At 49.7% G+C, this 21,429-nt stretch overlaps 1 protein-coding gene across 2 annotated transcripts in view; it reads left to right on the top strand.

Annotated features, from left to right (window-relative positions):
- The window catches only part of ABLIM3 (actin binding LIM protein family member 3), a 110,639-nt gene that overhangs the window by 49,137 nt on the left and 40,073 nt on the right, over positions 1-21,429 (top strand). For both annotated transcript variants that reach the window (XM_021700710.2, XM_044917156.1), the window contains exons 5-8: positions 1,584-1,696; positions 8,982-9,108; positions 12,994-13,087; positions 20,820-20,907. In XM_021700710.2, coding sequence (XP_021556385.1) covers positions 1,584-1,696; positions 8,982-9,108; positions 12,994-13,087; positions 20,820-20,907 — 422 coding nt within the window. The remainder of the gene's footprint in view (positions 1-1,583; positions 1,697-8,981; positions 9,109-12,993; positions 13,088-20,819; positions 20,908-21,429) is intronic.

The following is a 21,429-nucleotide window of genomic DNA, read 5'->3' as shown; positions in this document are numbered from 1 at the left end:
CCTCAGCCTCCCATTTCCCATCAGAAGTGCTCAGAGGAACTACTGAGTTCCCTGAACCCATTTTGGAAACCAGGCATCTGGGCCAGCTCCCACCCCCTCAGCCTCATGTACTGTAGAGATATCTGTTTGTAGCCTTTCTCCATGACCCTGGCAAGTGATCCCCTCTCTGTAAGCCTCAGCTTCTTCATCAGTAAAATGGACATCAAAACCATCCCAACGTTGTTGGGTTTTCGTGAAGATAAATGAGATGGTGTTTGCAAAGAACATAGCTCAGTGACTAGGACATAATTGTGTCTGCTTTTGCTATTCTTGTCATTATCATATGATAACCATCTAGCCTCTCAGGCAACCTGGTAGGCAATGGAAAGCTCACCCTTCCCTCTCCCTCATGCCCTGCGTCCCGGTTCCTTGTTAATTTAGCAGACGTACATGAAGGGTCCACTGTATGCCAAGCACCACATTAAGGAGATGAAAAAAATAAAGGAGACATCAGCCTTGCCCACAAATACATTAAAATTTAATGGACTGCCCTGATTAAGTCATACATAGAAACATGGTTTGGACTAAATGTATGCCTTTTTTAATTAGGAAAGGAATTTGTAGATTAATTATTCTCCCCATAAAATAACTACCTGTTAGTTACTAGTTAGGGTTCCTGCTGAGACTAATGACACAGTGTACAAGAAAATAAAACCACCGAGTAGAATTCATTCATTCATCCGTCTCTTAAAACCTGGGCCCTGGGTCGCAGAATCCCAGACCCACAGTAGGGTCCATATGGTTTAAAGTGAAGTTTCTGTCAAGCCCCATACAGACGCAGTGCCTCCCCAAGGTCATGCTGTGTCCTTTACCACAAGTCAGTGCCTGGGCCTCGATGAGAACACAGCTCCCCCAGCTCAAGCCAGCACCCCCTGCCGTGTCCCACGTTGCTAATACAAGGGCAGCGGAGCCACTGGAAGCCTATGTCAGGGGCACTCAGAGTCTGTATAACAGGCTGTCCCTGACTTCATGCACGAGAGCAGCTGAACAATGGGCTCAACAGTGCCAGGGATTCGATGTACAGTTTATCTTTGTTTAGGGAGGCAGGACATGGACCAGTTTGAGACCTCGGAACTCGGAAACTCAAACCGCACAAACACAGAGGAGAGGAAGAGGTTATTTGTGGATTTCTAAATGTCCTGGATAGTGAAAGGAAGACATTTTGGTGTGTTTAGGAGTTGAATGAGTTCTTCCAGATATATGGGGATAGGTGAGGTTGGGATGGAAAAAGTCTTTCCAGAAAGAAGGGGCAACTCTAGGAGGAATTATTAACCAATTCATTTACAGATGAGAAATGTAAGCTTCACTAAGTGTCATGGTGTGCCCTGGGTTAAAATCATATAAATGGCCCAAGTGGGGCTCCAGTTCCAGTCGTGGCCCCCAACTGAGTGGTTTGGTCAGCCTGGCACTGTGAACAGCACTTGAATTTACCTGGCATAATAGAAGGCAGGCTGTGTGTATGAGCTTTGAACACATCTGCTGTCAGCTCACCAACAGACATGGTGAAGAAGAGGTGTTGCATTTCTCTTTCATCTCCCTTGTAGGAAGCCTTTCCCCATTGGAGACAAGGTGACCTTCAGCGGGAAGGAATGTGTGTGTCAGACATGCTCCCAGTCCATGACCAGCAGTAAGCCCATCAAGATCCGCGGACCAAGCCGTGAGTCCTCGCCCGTGGGCACCTCCCTGTCTGAGGGCCATGTGTCCTAGGGCTCCCTGTCCCAGCTCCGTCATCCGCTCCTGCAGGCCCGGAGGGAAGTGGGGGAGGTTTCCACCCTGGAGGACTCCTGAAGCCTGACCCAGTTGGCATTCAGCCCAGACTCACAAGCTTCCTTAAGCAGAAATGCAGGGAAAGCGGGCTGCTGATTATAAACCATGACAGCCTGTTTGGCCACTTGGGTGGGGCTCTTCTGGGATGAGCTAGGCTCCCTTATCTTATCTCGCCTTATCCATGTTCCCCAGGGCACCCTAACAGGGCTGATGAAGCCACCAGCGGTTCTCAATTTGTACAAATTCCACTAAAAAGTATACATAGACTCATCTTTTTTTTTTTTTTTTTTTTTTAAGATTTTATTTATTTGCGAGAGAGAGAATGAGAGACAGAGAGCATGAGAGGGAGGAGGGTCAGAGGGAGAAGCAGACTCCCTGCTGAGCAAGGAGCCTGATGTGGGACTCGATCCCGGGACTCCAGGATCATGACCTAGGCCGAAGGCATTCGCTTAACCAACTGAGCCACCCAGGCGCCCTACATAGACTCATCTTAAGAAGGAGAAATATGGAAGCAAACCACAAGGGATGTGCTAGTGTCTCTTAGAAAGTGTCCCAGGAACACTGCATCAGCTTCACTGCAGAACTGTAAACATGCAGATTTTTAGGCCCACTTTGGACTTTTTTTTTTAATGTTTTTTAATCTTTTTTTTTTTAAGATTTCATTTATTTACTTGACAGAGAGAGAGCAAGCGAGAGAGAGAGCAGGAATGGGGAGCAGGGAGGGGCAGAGGGAGAAGCAGAGAAGCAGACTCCCTGCTGAGCAGGGAGCCCGACACGGGGCTCGATCCCAGGACCCTGAGATCATGACCTGAGCCGAAGGCAGACACTTAACCCACTGAGCCACCCAGGGGCCCCTCCCCCCCTTTGGACTTCTAAGAAAGGAACCTAGAAATCTGCATTCTTAATAAGTTTCCTGGGTGATGCATTTGCGGCTCCTAAGACTGAGAACCACCATTTAGAAATGAGGGGAACATCTACCTCACCAGAGTAAATGTTATGTTTCATCACCAAACTATAGATCTGGGGGGAAACTGAGGATCAAGAGTGTACCTTGGGACAGTCATTCGAATTCATGGAACATCCATTCCCCTCAAATGTGTCTAGTGGTAAGATGTCTAAATCACTGTTCCCAGATGCCCTTGTCAGGCTGCTGATGCCCTGGCCCCGGGGGCCTGCCGTAAGCCACGCTAGGCTCCCGTGTTCTTTCACATTACATGACACTCCCACTGGCCTCCACAGGAGAATCAATGAAAACCCATTAGCCGCCTGTACTGCATCACTGTGCGGGCGCAGGCACCAACAGTCTGCATGCCTGGGCCACATCCTGCCGAGGGGGTAAGCACAGAACACCCCGAGTCAGCAGGGCTTGGCCCCGAGGGGCTCCATCAGAGCCCGCCAGGCGTGGTGAGCGGGGGAGAAAGACGATGGGAAGGCTTCCTCCCTAGCCCTTCCTTCCTCTCGATCTAATCAGATCTGCTCACGGAATGTGCAGAGAACTTCCTTCAGCGTCCTTGGTGACATTCAAGAACAGTTTGCTGGTCTGAGCAGGTTTCCATCTCGAGGTGGCTGAGTGAACTCACTGTTATCTTTCATGATTCCTTGAAAGCATCGTGCAGAATGACAGGAGGGCTGGAGTACTGGGATGCAGGACCACGGCCCTGTGACTGACGCTGCGGAGGCGCCCAGAGACCAGCAGGACCGCGTGTGAGGCAGTAGAGAGAGGCTGGCTGGAGCCAGGAGCATGCCAACCCTCTGTGTAAAACACAGCAGACACAGAGCCTTGCTGGGGCTCCGTTTACCCAGCTCTATGGAAAGCAAATGTATTAGTGTCCAGGAGCCAGACTAGCATACGCCATAGTGTGTAAAATACTCTCTAAATATAACGCGAGGATGCTGCAGACTCGGAGATTTAATCTGGAAAGCACACCAAAGAGAGAATATGATTCCTGAATCTGTTATTTCTCTTGGCTTGTACTGCATTACTACATGCATCAGGGACCTCGGAGAGGTGGGAGAGTTCCTTGGCCGAGTGTGGGAATCCTGCATGCGAGCGTGTCCTTGAGGATAAGTACTAAACGTCTCCACCATCATTCTGCAAGTCCAAAGGCAGAGGAAGGTGAAGAGTGAATAATGAGAAGCAAATGAGCACATAAGCAGTCTCCAGGGGGAGTACCCAGGATCATGGCTCATCTTGTTACTCACAACGTAAAGACAGCGAGCTGTGGATCTACACCTTTTCTCCCCAACGGTGGTCACTGTCCATGCTGCAGATAACTAGAGGGGGTGTTGGAAGTTCTGCTGAGTTCCCAAAGGATAGAGGGAACCAAAACCAGATTCAAAAGAGGGCTAAGATGAAGAATGTATCATGGAAAAGGAAAAAGAAGGAGGAAAAACCTGATGTATTTTTGATCTACAGGGCTGGGACATTTCATCCCTGGAGGGTGAATAAAGACATTCTGGAACAGCAGGAGCAGTTATCGGCTCAAAAGAGATTAAGAAGAATACTCAGGAACTATCAAGAGAAAAGAATTGTGTTACCTCTTACAAGAATAAGAAGTGTTTCCTCACATTTTCACTGAGAGGAATCAGCAGCAGTAGCAACATCAGCATCACTGACATAACTGTCACGACCGTCACTACTGTCACCACCACCACCACCGTCACTACCACAACTGTCACCATCACCACCACCATTACCATCACACTGTCACGACCATCACAACTGTCACCATCACCACCACCATCACTATCACAACTGTCACCACCATCACTACCGACACCACCACCACCACCATTACCATCACAACTGTCACCACCACCATCACCATCACAACTGTCACTACCACCACCACCATTACCATCACAACTGTCACCATCACCACCACCATTACCATCACAACTGTCACCACCACCACCACCATCACTATCACAACTGTCACTACCACCACCACCATTACCATCACAACTGTCACCACCACCACCACCATCACTATCACAACTGTCACCACACCACCACCATCACCATCACAACTGTCACTACCAAGTAATTGTTTTATAGATGAGAAAAACTGAGACCCAAAGAGTATAAATCACTTGCCCAGAGTCACACAGAGAGTAAGTAATGAAACTGGAATGTGGGCCCAGGCAGTCTGGCCCTGGAGCCTATTCTACCTTCACACCCTATACCAGAGACATGACTTGCTAATTGGGCAGGGGCCCGTCTTCCTGGATTAGTTATCTAAAGCAAGGAAGGGATCCTGCTATGACTCACAAAACCCACTCATTTTCGTTGATCTAAGTGGAATGCGTGACACAGTCAAGAAAAACTAAAAATGGCTGCCTGGAGTCTCTAGAGACCTCAGTAAACTGAGGGATTTGGGGGAACAGGTGGTGACATCGTACTTTCTGCCAGCTGAAGGTTGTAATTCTGGAATAGAGAGGAATATATGAGGAGCGGACAGCTGGCTGCACAGCAACCAGCACGGGGCAGAGTGTAGCTTTCCTACCGTGCCTGTTTGTTGTACTAGACTCATGGGCTCCTGGGTGGATGCCTGAAGCTCCACCAGAGGTCAAGGCCGAAAGGAGGAAGAAGAGGAAGAAAAGGGTCCTGATCAATCTGAGGCCAGTACAATGGAGGACCCGCAGTATGCCATGAAAAGAAAAACCACGTGGAGGAAGCATCCCAGAATCCTCATCCGCAGGCCTTCCCAGCAACAGGAATATTCTTCTAGCCTCAGATCAGAGGTGGGACAGTGCACAGAATATGGGTTAAAAACACAAGAACGTGAAATAAGAATGACAGCAACCATTTGTTGAGCTCGTGTGTTGAGTCCTTACAGGCCTGATGATAGTACATCTTTACACCAGTGTTATAAGGAAGATATTCAGATGAGGAAGCAGGGGCTTAGCGGTCACACAACTAGTAAGCGAGGGAGCTGGGATTCTGCCCTCAGCCAGCCTCTCACCCTTCACTCTGTCCTCCCAGCCCAGCCTCTAACCACGACATTGTACTGCCTCCTGAATTTTAACCCAAGGTGCCAAGTCCATCCCAGACGCATCACTGCAACTTAAGCAGATGGAACTCATTACTAGAATGTGCACCACAAAAGGATGCAGCTCTTCAAATGAGATGTATTGGAGAGGTAGGGAATTGTGTTGTTGGCCCTAATATACCTAGCTCCACGGGGTCGACAAGTGAAGTTGATCAGTGGATGACCCCTCATCAAGCAAGGAAAAGTGACGTGTAAGAAAGGAGGGAGAAGAGAGAAACTGTAGTTGTCTTTAAATATTTGAAGGAAATGTCAGGAGGCAAAAGAGGTAGGTTATTCTTATTGCATAAAATAAGGGGCATCACAAGGAGTCAGGTCTCAGCACCATATAAAGAAGGCAGTCATGGAGCGCCTGGATGGCTCTGTCAGTTAAGCGTCTGACTCTTAATTTCAGCTCAGGCCATGATCTCAGGGTCGTGAGATCAAATCCCACACCCATCATGGAGCTTGCTTGGGATTCTCTCTCCTTCTCCCTCTACCCCTCCCCACCCCACTCACACACGCTCTCTCCCTCTCCAAGAAAAAAAAAAAGGCAGTCATGACAAGTGTTGGTGAGGATGTGGATTGGTGCAGCCCCTGTGGGAAACAGTATGAAGGTTCCTCAAAAAATTAAAAGTAGAAATACCATATAATCCATCAATTCCACTGTTGGGGTATTTTCCCAAAGAAAACAAAAACACTAATTTAAAAAGATATATGCACCCCTATGTTTATTGCAGTATTGTTTACAATAGCCAAGATATGGAAGTAACCCAAGTATCCATCGATTGATGAATGGATAAAGATGTGGCATATATATACCATAGAATATTACCCAGTCACAAGAAAGAATGAAATATGGCCATTTGCAACAACAACATGGATGGACCTAGAGGGTATAATGCTAAGTGAAATAAGTCAGACGGAGAAAGACAAATACTGTATGATTTCACTTGTATGTAGAATCTCAAAAACAAAACAAATGAACAAACAAACCAAAAAAGCAGAAAGAGACCCATAAATACAGAGAACAAACTGATGGTTGCCAGATCTGAAGGGGAAGAGGGATGGACAAAAGTTGGTGAAGGAGAGTGGGAGGCACAGGCTTCCAGTTATGCAGTGGGTAGGTCACGGGGATGAAGGGCACAGCGTGGGGACTATGGTCAATGATACTCTAATAGCGGTGTGTGGGGACAGATGGGAGCTACACTTGTGCTGAGCACAGCATAAGGTATAGAGTTGTTGAATCACTATGTTGTATGCCCGAGACCGATATAACATTGGGTGTCAACTATACTGTAATAAAAAAAAAATCAGATAGGAAATTAAAAATGGAGTTACAAAACAAAACAAAAAAGAATAAACCTTTTTGTGATACATATTTTTAAAAATGAAAATGAAAAAAAAATTAAAAAGGCACTCATGACAGTTATGCCTGTCCAAAGGCAAAGTGGGCTTCCTCAAAAGGGGGTGAGCTTCCTACCCCTGGAGGCAATCAAGCAGTCAAGAATGCTGTAGATTCCTGCATTAGGTGGGACTGTGACCAAGTGCTCTGCGAACTCTGAGCCCCTGTGGAATTATTTAACCCTATCAAGGAGGCCAACAGACACAAGTTCAGTATTTGTGGTTCAGTATTTGACCCCTGAGCCCTCAGGTTCTTCTATGCTGAGCATGGGCAAGTCACTTCTATAAAAGGAGAGGGGGGTGCCTGACGTCTCAGGCATTACATTACATTCTAAAGCCTATGATTACCGGGATGGAGATGGTTAGAATTTTTCCGGGAGTGAGGAAGGAGAAGAAATCCCAAAACTATTCTCCCAACCCCCATCTGAAGGCCTGGGGCTTGAAGCATTTTGCAATCGGCTACCCTCCATCCCCCAGCCTGTGCTAAGGGATATTAGAAAGGCTCTAGGGAGCCAAGAGGCGGGAACTGTGGGAGTTGCCTCGTCCAAGCACTTCATCAGGGCCCAGACCCTCCCCACAGTTGGCTGGGCACACCCCCTTCCTCGACAGGCGGACGCATCATCTTCTCTCCCAGGCCTGGCTCCCAGCTGGACATGAGGGCTTCCAGCCAGGCTCTCCCAACTTGATATGCAGTTTCTCTTCTCCCCACTGCTCCAAAGTATGCATCTGTCTTGTGGCGCCGATAGAGAGGCTTGTCCTCTGGTAAACTTTGTCCCATGACCCTTTCCTCCTCCAGAGTGGGCCATCCGGTTGGGTAGGCCTGAATTCCCAGCATCTCCCAAGTACCTTGGATGCTGGCTCGATTCCCTGCCCCTCCCCAGACACGGATTGAGCAAGAAGCAGATGCCCCGCCCCCACGTTCTGTGGCCCTGGTGCGCGTTCCAGGGTGATGAGGATGGGGAGTGAGAACAGCCCTCTGGTTTGGGACGGTCTTACCAGATTCTCTAATCCTTGGGGAGGAAAATGTTTGGCATACTATAAGCATGTTGGGGAGGGGGCAGGCACGGTAAACTCTGTCCTTTTCCTCGGTACTATGAGGCCCACTCCTTTATACTCATCCAGCAAATATGATCTGAGTTCCTACTATGTGTTGAGCACAGCACAAGGCAAGAGAATAGATTTAACCACAAAACCCAGACAGGGTCCTTGCCATTGAGCATACAGCCCGAGGGTAGGAAAAATTAGATCCTAAGCTCATCCCCTGTGGCAGTGCTTCTCAGACTTGACTGTGCTTGGGGATTTAGGTGACGTTCAGTAGGTCTGGACGGGTCTGAGATGCTGCACACCTGCAGACTTCTAGGTGCCGCTGGTGGTGCAGTCCCCAGGGCACGGACAGTAGCCTGCTTAGTTAGCTGTTGGAGGGCCCGCGAGAATCGGTGCAGGATCTGTCTGCGTGGGATAAACATCGGTCAGGATGACAGGGAATTTTCTGGGGGAGTCCCACCATGTCTTTCCTTCTCCCTCACACCAAGACCTCCTGTGCAGAAGCCAGAGCTCCGGGGAGGGGGGGCGGGGGGCTTTGCTTTCACCTGGCAGAGCTCCGGGCAGGTGTCCGTGCCAGGGTGGGAGCTGCTGTGGGAAAGCTGGTTTTCAGGGATGGGTTTCCTTCACTTAGACTGAGACGATAGCAGTGGTCAGGGGGCCCAGGATGTTCTGCTCAGTGGCATCCTCTTGTCTTTGCAGACTGCGCTGGGTGCAAGGAGGAGATCAAGCACGGCCAGTCGCTCCTGGCGCTGGACAAGCAATGGCATGTCAGCTGCTTCAAGTGCCAGACCTGCAGTGTCATTCTCACCGGGGAGTACATCAGCAAGTGGGTGTCTCCCCCATCCCCGCCCGGCTTCCGGGACCCCCGCCTTCTAGTGGCCTGCCCCAGGGGGCCCGCACCTGAATCTCCCAGGCAACCTCCTTCCACTTGCCTCCAGCCGCCACCCTCCCACAGCCACAGACCGCACCTCCCCAACCCCTGGGCCCTTCCGTGCTGCCTCCTCTGCCCGGGATGCTCTTCCTGCTCCTGGATGCGTTCGCTCCTCCCCTCCCTCCGGTCTTGGTCAAGCAGTCAAGAATGCTGTAGATTCCTGCATTAGGTGGAATGCAGGAATCTACATTAGGGGAACCTGCTCTCCCCAGGCGGTCTCATACCGTCCCGGGCCACCTCCGCTCCCCCAACACCAGCCCTCACGGGGCCCTGTTTGTTCCCTTCACACAGGCTAACACCGTTTGCAGTCATACACTCATCCATGTTAACTTTTTTGATAATGATAATAATACCAGCTACCATTTACCGAGTTTTTATTACGTACAAAGGATATACTAATGGCTGTGTATGGGTTATCGCATTAAACCTCACAACTCCCCCTGTGAGGCGTCCATCCCCATTTTAAAAGCTGTAAAAACTGAGGCTTGAGGAAGTGAGTAACTTGCTCCATGATGGTATTTAATGTCTGTCCTCGCCGAGGTGGGGCCTCTGTTTGACCCGCTGCGGCCTTCAGCGCATGCCCAACCCCTGGCCAACAATACAGTTGTTGAATGAATTGAGTTGAGATAAGATACAACGGACACCCGAAGCCATCAGCAGAGGGCTCCACCCCCAGTGGCTGCACAGAGCCTCACCAGACAAACCCCCCGCCTTGCCACTAGACCCTAATGACCACATTCCCATACTCAAGTATGTGAAAGAAGTGATGGCCACAGCCCCTCACAGCGTTGATGTTTTATGACCCAGACACTGCTGAGGCGGCATGCTGACCCACTGCTAGGACGTGGTGAGTGCGTAAAGCTGTAGCATGTATGGAGTTTGCTGTCAGGAGAGTGATAGTCTAATAAGGGAGATAAACTAGATACATAAAGAATTATGGCACTAGGAGTTATGTGATAGGGAGCGCAAGGGTTTTGTTCTTTAAGACCCTTTAGATCACAAGCGACAGAAAACCCCATTCAGACTCACTTAAGCAAAAATGAGTTTATTGACTCAGAAATAGGAAGGCCAGAGGCCTACTGACTTCCAGCACGGCTGAATCCAGAGGCTCGAAGAGGTTACTGGCACTGCGGAAGTCTCTCTCTCTCTCTCTCCCCCTCCCCTTCTCTCTCAGCTCTCCCTTCCTCTGTGTTGGGTTTATTCTCAAACAAGCCCTCCCCAAAGGGTAGCATAGATTATCACCAGCAATTCCAGGGTTTCATTCTACCAGCGTAGCAAGCCTGGCAGAGAGACGGAGGCCTCTTTCCCAAGGACCCCAGCGGCAGTCCCATGGCTACCTCTGCTTCGGCTTGGGTCACACTCCCATTCCTGACCAATCACTGGCCAGGAGGATGTGAATCGTAGAGCCAGAGAGCAGCCCTCTGTGACCCACGGTTACTGTGAGTGGGAAGGAAAACCAGGCGAGGCTATGGGCAGAAAGGGGACATGGACGCCACCAGACAGCACTGTCCGGGTCAGAGGTCCAAGTGACAGTCTGCGAATATTCTGAGAAAGAAGGGAGCACTTCTAACTAGCAGGGAGTGAAATCTGGAATCTGGGAGAGCTTCACGGAAGATAGCACTATTTGAGCCAGACCTTGAAAATGAGGGTAAGATTTGAAAACGCAAAGAAGGAAAGTTTGTAGGCAGAAGGCCCAGCCTGGGCAAGGGCAGGCTGGTGCCTGACACATCCATCTTGTTGGCCAGGGCTCAGACGTGTGCGCGGGTGAAGCAGGGTCCAAGGCTGCAGAAGTGAGCTGAGGTCACATCACCGAGAGCTTTGAATGCCATGTTAGTAGGAGCTTGGCATTTCCCTCCGAGCCTGCCAAATAAGAAGTGCCCTTAGTGAGTCACCAGCCTGAGTCCTTGAGTCTGTGAGCCTAAGTCAGGGGTGTAGGGTTTGCTCAAAAGAGCTCCTCTCAGGAAGGCCCAACCCCCATTGCCCATTCCACCTAAGGCCTCTGCAGCCTGGCTCTGGGCTCTTCATCTGGCTGCTGGCAGAGTGGCGGGCACTTAGAGGCACTGCCTCTGCCATTGATGCCTGGGTTAGAAGCCTGGCCTCCGTGACCTTGGCAAAGGACTTAACTTCTCTGAGTCTGTGTCTTCGTTTATAAAAACAGGGATGAGCAGACCTACCTCGTAGGGTGGTGCAAAGGCTCAGACATCATACTAGTAAGTGTCTAGTCAATACTAATTTGACCATCTGCCTCTTTTTAGAATCATGGATATTTCAAATTCCCCAAGGCCTCCCAATCCATGGGTCCAAACGAGGTGAGGTTGGCATTTATACACAAATGTTGCTGGCGCATTGTACCCACCTCCTGACAAATGACTTTGTCCCCCTGCAAAGTCACCCTCCCACACCTACGGAGTGTGGAAGTGGTGGCAGGGGTGGGAGGAGGCTTGTCTTGGGGGCCTTCCAACAACAGTCTGACCGCTGGCCTTACTGGGCATTGGTCGTCACTGCTCCCTCCCCCTCAAGAGAACACACGCTCCCTGCCACACAGGCTGGGCTCCCAGCAAGCCCAGCATGGCAACAACTTGGAGATGAAACAACTTCATGCATGTCCTTCAGGCGTCTCTGCGTCAGCTGGTTCTGTTGCACCCAAAAATGGGGAAGTGTCCCTTTCTCCTCATGGACTCATTAGCAGCACAGAGCCGTGTCGTCAGATCTGGTCCTTAGAGCCAGGCAGGGCCCAGAGCTGGGGTGAGCTGTCTGACGTCCCCAGCTACCTCCATGTCCTCCTTGAAGACCCCTCTCCGCAATCATGGAGATTCCTCTGGCTGCCATTTGCGGTGTGCTCACTAGAGGCCAGGCACTGAGCCTGAGCCCCGGGGCACACGGCAGCCATGTCCTTCCAGCCGCAGGACCACCTCGGGGAGGACCGAGACCGCCTGGGTTTGAATCCAGCTTCAGGTCCTCTGAGTTGAGTTTTCTCATCAACACGATGGGGAGACTGATAGTTCTGACCTCACAGGGCTGCCGTAAGGATTCAGTGAAATCATCTATGTGAAACACCATCAGAGAGCCTGCCACACACCGAGAAATCAGCATCAGTGGCTATCAGTAGCAGAAAGTAGTGTAAGAATAATTCACAATAATCTTATTACTGCCTGATAAGTTGGAAGCACCGGGCGAAAATGAAACACATCGGAAGTGGTTAGGGTAGGTTCCACTTATCGCCTGACCCGAGACCACAGTCAGATGATTCCCTCACTACAGGTAAAATCTTTTATCAGATGAGGAGCCCTGAAGGCTCTGCACAAAAATTGACCCCATTGATGACTTCCTGGAAGGGGCTGGGAGGAAGGAGAAGACTTTTCCCTTTATGCCTTTGTAATGTGCCAAATGCAAATACTACCCATTCTAAATAAAATAAAACTTCATACATTTTTACAAGAACCCTTTGGGATAAAGAGAAGAAAGTGGGTCTGGAGAACTTGTGGGGGAAAAATAGAAAGGGGAATAGAAAAGGGATATCCATGGCCAGCAGCCCAGACCGGTGGCTCTCAGGTGCACTTGGGGAGTTTGCCAAGACGCAGATTCCTGGGCCCCCCTCCCAGGGGATCTCTGATTCCATAGATCTGAGGGGTGTCTGGGGTTTGCATTTTTAACAAACTCCCCAAGTGTTTCTAATCTTGGTCTAGTCACCACTGGCTGCGGGTCCAGGAACTCACATGTGACACCCCCCATGGACCATCCCCCCCAACTTCCTCTCCCTGTGTGGATTTCCTCTTGCAGGGATGGCATTCCGTACTGCGAGTCCGACTACCACTCCCAGTTTGGCATTAAATGCGAGACTTGTGACCGATACATCAGCGGCAGGGTCTTGGAGGTGAGTGGGTCCAAGTAACTGTGAAGATGTTTGCACAGGGTGGCCTGTGACTCCAAAAGGGCGTCACTGAGGACCCCTCGTCCATAGCACCCCCCTCCCCTGCTGCCTTGACCTCAGCTTAGCTTGCTACATGACTTGAGCGGATAACTTTGCGTCTTCGGACACCCCTAAAATGAGAAGCTGGACAAAATTATTCCTGGCTCGGGCGCCTGGGTGGCTCAGTTGGTTAAGCGACTGCCTTCGGCCCAGGTCATGATCCCAGGGTCCTGGGATCGAGTCACACATTGGGCTCCCGGCTCAGCGGGGAGCCTGCTTCTCCCTCTGACCCTCTCCTCTCTCATGTTGTTTCTCTCTCGCTCGCTCTCAATAAATAAATAAATAAAATCTTAAAAAAAAAAAAAATTATTCCTGGCTCCAAAAATGCTGTGCTGGGAATATCAGTGGCTTCTCTGGACTCAGACCCAGATAGATTACTGGGGAGGGACAATTATGGTTTTCTTCCCAACCTTGCTAAAGGATGGAAGCCATTTTTAATTTTTTAAGCATTCGGTAATGTGCTGATTTAAGAACCAGCTTGTCTAGCAGCTTGCTCCCTGCGCCCTGCTTTGGCTGGTCCATCGCCATGGCAACAGCTCTCCCCTGCCTCCGATGCACAGCTAGCTCTGCCAGTAACAAGCAACCCGCGGCACCCTTTCTGAGCCCCTGCCCCAGCTCCCTGTCTGTCGCCCTTCCTGGCCTTCCTTCCCACACCCTGTGGGCCCAGAAAGCTGTCTTCCTATGCTTTGGGACCACCCACCTTGAGGAATTAAAAACAGGAAAGAGTCTGGTACAGAGGACAGACAATAGCCTAAGACCAGGAACAATTGGGTTCGGATATTGACTCAACTGCTAACTCATGCTCACATTTGGGGTGAGTGTCTTTGCCTCCCTAGGCCTCAGTTTTCCCTTCTGACAGTGGCTGGGGGACGGCAGACTGGGGCAGCTCTTGCGAGCAAAATCATTAATTGTGTCAAAGCTGTCCAGTTGGTGGTGGTCACCTGCAGTCAGCCCTGTGTTGAGAAGGATTCTGCAGCCACATGTGGGCCCAGCAGGAGAGAGTGTTGTAACCAGGGAAGGAGGAGCCCAGGAGATGTACTGAAGCTGAGCCCCGAGGATGAGAAGGAGGCTGTCTTCTGATGCCCTAGAGGAAGAAGAGAGCTTGACCCATTCAGGGAACAGAGAAAAAAAGCCAGTGTGGCTGAATTATGTAAACTGGGGTTCGGGGAGGATGGTCTATCACACAGCACATACCACATAGAGCTTTGTAGCCGTTTAGGAGTTTGGATTTTGTAGTAAGTGCAATGGAAAGGTATTGGAGAGTTTTAAACCGAGGAGCAACGTGGTAAGATTGTAGGGAGTCAGAGAGAATAAGATAAAGGCACAGAGCTGATAAACCATTAAAGCTTTCCAGGGAGCAGTAGGGGTGAGGTGTGGAGGAGAAGGCAAGACACAGGAGCGCAGCTAGGGTGTTGGCCCCAGTTTCCCAGGGCCCCCATTCCAGGGTGAGGAGTTTGTATGGGATTCACTGGGCAACAGGCATTGTGGAAAGACTGAGCATGAGCGATCCCCTTAGAGTTGCTCCTTAGAGATGGATGACGTGATGGACACGGGTTACATTCGGAGGAAAGATACTGGAAGTGGGAGACAAGCAAGGAGGCCATGACACCGCGGGCAGGACTCAAGATCTATAGTAGCAGCAGCCAGAGCACCCACCTGCCTCCCGCATGATGGGAGTGGAATTCCCATAGCTTTGCAGTGGGGCCACGGGTAGACATGAGGATTGAAGGAAAAGAGGCCAGAAGTTGTACCAAAGCATCAAGCCTGGATGAGAGGAAGTCTGGTGCTGTTCTCTGTGGAACTGGGGGTGGCAGGGAAAGAAGCTGATCTGGGCAGAAACACAGTGAGTTCCATTCGGGACAGGTTGTGATTGAAATTCTGGGAAGGTTTCAGGAAGGCAGTCAGAAATGTGGAGCAGAGCTCAGGAACACAGCTCAGGCGTGGAAGGAATAATCTCAGAAAGGCTAGGATTTGCATAAGAGTCAGCACCAGGGCAGTCACCGGGATTGGGGGTGGGGGGGAACAGAGGAAGAGAGAGAGAGGAAGAGAGGGGGGGGGAGGGAGGGAAGAGTGGGCTGAAGGCAGCCTTGGGGAATAACTACTTATGGGCTCGGGAATACTGAGGAGTTGTCAGAGAAAGAGGAAGAGCTGTGAGGGGAGAATGGGGGCCAGGCCACAAGAGGACAGCGCTTCAGAAAGGAGAGCGAGGTCCGCCCGCGTTGGTCAGATTCTGTAGAGAAGTTGAGGACTATGTGGGCTGAGGAAAGGCTGGTGACGGGGGAGGGAAGGTAACCTTCAGGACAGTTTCAGCTCTGCAGGATTATAGGGGTTATAGGCATCTGCATCCTAGTGGAGTAAAGGGTCCATGGGATGAGAGATCATAAAAGCAGACTTTTTTTTAAAAGATTTGATTTATGTATTTATTTATTTATTTATTTGAGAGAGAGAGCATGAGCGAGGGTATGGGCAGAGGGAGAAGCAGACTCCCCACTGATCAGGGGGCCTGAGGTGGGACTTGATGGGACTTGATCCTGGGACTCTGGGATCATGACCCGAGCCCAAGGCAGACACCGAATGGACTGAGCCACCCAGGCGCCCCAAAGCAGACTTTTCTTTGGAAAAGGAGGAAATTTGGATCACACGCAGGGCTGCAGATGGGAATTCATCCCAGCAGTTCCAAGCTGCTTTGAAACTGTGTCTGCGGTGGCTGTCTTCTCCCTTGTGTTACTGTGTTTTAGCATCATGGGAGCCTCCGTTCGGGCTGCTGTTGTAACCAGGTTTCGATTGATTCCATTTGTACAAGGCTCCATTAGCATCGTGGACTTATTGATTTTTTTTTTTTTCTTAGCGCTGGAAGAGACTTTTAGCTATTAACTAGTTAACCCTCCTCATTTTACAGATGAGAAAAGTGAGCCCCAAGACGTGTGATGTTATTCCAAGGTCATACACAATGTTTCTGGTAAAGCGGGAGCTAAAATCTAGAACTCCAGACTCCTATATCCCATACACGTGCCCACAGCTCTCAGCCACTCAGGGGGGGCGGGGGGGGTGTCTTTGAGGTCACATGATGTGATGACCTACATGGTTGGAGTAGAACAGACTTGGATTCCAATTTTACCACTTCTAGCCATGAAACCTGAAGCAAGTCACTTTCTCCAAGACTTGGAGTCTTTATCTATCATGGCGAATTCTATTATTCAACTTCTGATGGATATGTTAGTGTAAAATAATAGAAAATAAATATATTTATTGGTCTCTGCCCCCAGTTCCTAGCACAGGGCTCCTAAAACCTTTGCAATGTCCTAAGTGTTAAGAGCACTAGGAGCATCTTTTGTTCTAATATTTGTCTTTGACTCGGCTTCCTGACGCAGAGTTCCTAAATTTCCTGGAATTTCCTGGGTGATCGGAGTATCTTTTGTTCTAATGAGGGGACTCTAGGTGGGCTCCTGGAGAGCTTCAGGTTGGGGGCTGATCACCAGGAAGACCAAGCCATGATTGGAAGCTTGGAACTTTCAGCCCCACCTCCCATCTGCCAAGAGTGGGAGAGACAGGGGCTGGAGACTGAGGTAATGGTGGATCATACCTATGTGATGAAGCCTCCATAACAGTCCCCAAAGGATGGGGTCTGGAGAGCTTCCAGGTTGCTGAACACATGGAGGTTCTGGGAGAGTGGTGTGTGGGGAGAAGGCATGGAAGCTCCGAGCCTCTTCCCACACACCTTGTCCTACGAATCTCCTCCAGCTGGATATTCATCTCTATCCTTTATCCTAAGTAAATGTAAGTGTTTCACCGAGTTCTGTGAGCTATTCTAGCAAATTATCGAACCCAGCCTGGGGGTCATGGGAACCCCAATTTATAGCCAGTCAGCCAGAAGCACAGGTTACAACCTGGGACTTGGGATTGGCATCTGAAGTGGGGGAGGGGCAGCCTTGTGAGCCTGAGCCCTTAACCTGTGGGATCTGACGCTCTTTCCAGGTAAATAGTGTCAGAACTGAGTTAAGTGGTAGGGCACCCCGCTGGTGTCTCAGAAAATTGCTTGCTATGGAACAACCCCCCCACCACACACACGCACACATCTAGTGTCAGACGTCTTATGAGTAGGGTAGTCATGTGAGAGTAAAGGACACATACAGGAGTGTCTTTACAGGCAGTAAGGACTTTTTTGGTTGCAAGTGCAGAAATTATATTCAAATGGCTCAGGCCAAAAAGGAAATTTATCAGCTCCCATAATAAAAAGCCCAGAGGGAGGTCTTGCTTCAGGCGCAGCTGGATCCAGTGCTCAAATGAATGCATTTGGAGTATCCTGCCATCCTGGCTCCAGTTTGTCCTGTGTTGGCTTTATTCTCAGGAAGGCTCTCCTTCATGATGGGAGAGTTGGACACCAGTCGCTCCAGGCTTACATCCTATCAGACAGCATCCCCCAGGGGAAGGGGAGCTTCTCTTTTCCCATAGCTCAGCCCAGGACTGGCTCTCACTGGACAATCTCAGACCCGTCTCCAAACCAATAACTATGACCATAGAGTTGGAATATACTTATTGGTGGGGTCAGCCCTACTTAACCAGACGGACTGATGTGGAGAATGGGTAGTCCCACCCAGGTAAGGCCTGGTGCTGTTTCTGGAAGAAGGGGGAAGGATGTTGGCCAGGCAAAAATAACACTTGCCTACTACAGGGCCCAGGACATTTGCAGGGACACAATAGGTACGTAATTAAATTCCATTTCCCCTTTCCCATTCCCTCCCTAGGCCACCCCGCAAGTACTTCCTCAGTGACAGAGCTCAACATGCTGAATGACAGTCACACTTCTTTCTTCCTAGTCTGTGTCCTCTCCAAGGAGAACAACACTGCCCAGTACCACCTCTCCTGACCTCACTCTGGTTCTCAGCCCTCTCCGATATGCCCCGTTTTCCTGCACTGTTTTCTTGATTTCGGTTTCTTAACAGAGTGTCCCATCTTACCTCGCTGACTATGCTGGGTGCCGGCTGCTCTGGCAGCCTCCCTCCCTCAAGTTGCTTCCAAGTTGTCGCTAAGATGGTGCGCGGTGTCTCTCGGCCCGGGTGGGGTGATGGGGCGTGACATTTCGGAAGATGCCAAGCTTCGGTTTTGCTGAGGCGCTGTTGCCTCCCTGGAAAACAGGTCTATAATTGAAATGATAAAGAGACACAAAGTAGGAAGAGGCTACTAATTAAACCGATTATCCCTGTCATGGTAGGAGAGAGTCAGTCCCACGACATCTCAGCTTGGGAAAATAGCAGGCTCCTTCCAAAGTTTGAACGCAGTTTGCTTTGATGATGAAAAGGGCATTTTATCATTGGTGGGAGCCACACAAAGCAGACAGAAATAAGGAACACTGGAGATTTTTTTGTTATTTTTTGAAAAATCTGCCCTTTCTTCATTCTTGCTAAGTTCTTAGAATAAATCAAGTATCTCCAGAATAGGCAAGCCCATGCCTACCCATCCACCATGCCCAAAAAAGATTCAGAAATAAGCCTTCAGCATTATTCAGTTATAATTTTTGAATTGGAAGGAACCCATTAGCATCCCACCAAGTGATGGCTTGGGAAGCGGCCTTTAACAATTCCCCAATATCCATCAATTTTCCTCAGGCATATCCCCCCAAATTCACCTTGCCCTAACATGCAAAATATACACTTGACTCTTAAACAATGTGGGGTTCAGGGCACTGACCCCCACACAGTTGAAAATCCATGTATCATTTTGACTCCCCAAAAACGTAACTACTAATACCCTACTGTTGACTGGAAGCCTTACCCATAACATAAACATCGATTAACACATATTTGTGTGATGTATGTATTCTATAACGGTATTCTTATAATAAAGTAAGCTAGGGAGAAGAAAATGCTATTAAGAAAATCATAAGGTAGGGCGCCTGGGTGGCTCAGTTGGTTAAGCAACTGCCTTCGGCTCAGGTCATGATCCTGGAGTCCTGGGATCGAGTCCCGCATCGGGCTCCCTGCTCGGCGGGGAGTCTGCTTCTCTCTCTGACCCTCCCGCCTCTCATGTGCTTTCTCTCTCTCATTCTCTCTCTCTCAAATAAATGAATAAAATCTTTAAAAAAAAAAAAAAAAAAGAAAATCATAAGGTAAAGAAAACACATTTACAGTGCTCTATTTGTTGAAAAAAATACTCACCTGTAAGTGGACCAACGCAGTTCAAACCCATGTTGTTCAAGGGTCAGATGTACCTTCAAAACAAGCCCCACCTTCCAGCCCCATCGCTGAGCTGAGTTCCTCCATATGGAGAGTCTGGAACCACCACTGAAGGACCCCTGCATACCAAGTCCTCTGGGCTGGGACTGTGGTGTCAGAACGGTCAGCGTGGAAGTGAGTGCTACATGGATGACCTGTCCTCCCGGGTGACCTGCCCTCCCGGGTCCAGCTGCTATTGCTCCTGGTTTCCAGTGACACCTAGAGGCATAACCTTCTCTGAGCCTGTCTCTTCCCCCATAGAAGAATTTGCAGCTGCAAATAATTTCCATTTCTATTTGAAGTAGTCGTAGGGAAGGAAAGTGGGAATAGTCAAGGGGGCTCGCCAAAACCAGACTGGGGTGAGTGGGGGATGGGGCAGACGTACTGGGGTGCTGCCGTCACAGGCCCGGAGCCTCAGGGTTAGAGACTCCCTAGCAGGTCCTGCCTTTGTGGGGCCCATTTTTGTCCACCAAGCCCTAAAAACCTGTCCTTCACATGCCACTCTCAGAAGTTTTGCCATGTCTATGGACCTTGTATATGAATTCTTACTTAATACTTTCATTTGTCTTTAAGTTGACTCACTTACAAATAAAAAAAAACATGTAACAAGAAAACCAAGATCACTTGCTATATTGCCAGTCACCATATATATGTATACATATATATATGTATATATATGTATACATATATATATGTATATACACACAGATATAGCTCTAACTGGATTCTACTGCTTGTGGAGGCTCCAAGCCTCAAACGTATTCTCATTCTTAAAAAGGTAGGTTAGTAAGTTTCAGATAGATGTTAAAGACACAGTAGCACCAAATTGGTACTCTCTCCTTGAGAAAACCAGAAGAATTTGGGGCGCCTGGCTGACTCAGAAGAGCATATGACTCTTTATCTCGGGGTTGTGAATTCAAGCCCCATGTTGGGTGTATTCAAATGAATAAAATTTTTTTAAAATGGAAAAATTGGCAGAGGAGTGAAAAGGAGGTCCTTTTCTTCATCAATCCCATGTTATTAAATCCCAGGTCCATGTACCACTCAAAGTCACTCAGGTACCACTAGTGGTAAGGACCCCATTCTTGGGGAAATGTTGGGGTGTCCTCAAAGCAAGATTGTTTCCTCATCTAGAAATGAGAGGGTGGGACCAGTGGCCTCCAAGGGGTTCTTTCACTGCCAAAATAGAAGTGCAGGGGTCCAGGGAAGTCCCCTGAACTGCCTTCAGGGACCCATGGTATGGAGTCACCAAGCTTCCTGGGTGGGCTTTTAGATGGTTCTGGACTCCCCTAGGTTGACTCCCAACCAACCTTAGGGTCATGAAGTCACCAGCAACGCTAATGTGCCTAGGAGATGTTCAAGCCCAACCTGCCCCGTGCACAGCAGCCCCAGCTCTGACCTCTTCCTTCTTTTCATTTCCACAGGCAGGAGGGAAGCACTACCACCCGACCTGTGCCCGGTGCGTCCGCTGTCACCAGATGTTCACGGAAGGAGAGGAGATGTACCTCACAGGTAAGCAAACCTGACCTTCTGGAAGGCATCGCTGTCCACCCGCGTCTGTAAAGGCAGATACAATCTCCTTCATTTCGGTGTTATCTTTGTTTTTGGCTTGTCCTCAAAATTGCAATTAATTCGCCCCTCTCTGGGTGGTATGGGAAAGTTGCCGGTGTGGCTAATACGAAGTGACATGTAATCTGCCTCCCATCCCTGTGCGCCTCCACCCGCTGCTCAGCTGGCCTGCCTCCAGGGCAGGGCTCTGAGCAGACTCCCCTGGCTCCGCCTGGGCGCGGGAGCGGGAGCAGAACCAGGCCAAGGGGTCAGAGAACCTCACAAAGATGCAAGTGTTGCGGGACGTCCTCAGCATCACAGCCCCTACCCCACCTCCCTCTCCCGCCCCCCACAACTCAGAGCGCCACCACAGGCTGCTGCTCGGGTCTCCCCTCGGACTCTCGGGGTACACGAAAAGAAATGGAAGGGAACCAGCAGTCTCCAAGAAGCAAAGAGGGACTGGTCTCCCTCTGCCACCTCCCAGGG

The sequence above is a fragment of the Neomonachus schauinslandi genome, chromosome 7 (assembly GCF_002201575.2).
Source record: "Neomonachus schauinslandi chromosome 7, ASM220157v2, whole genome shotgun sequence".
Lineage (NCBI taxonomy): Eukaryota > Metazoa > Chordata > Mammalia > Carnivora > Phocidae > Neomonachus > Neomonachus schauinslandi.
Note: the sequence above shows the minus strand (reverse complement) of the source record. Positions and strands in the feature narration are given on the sequence as shown.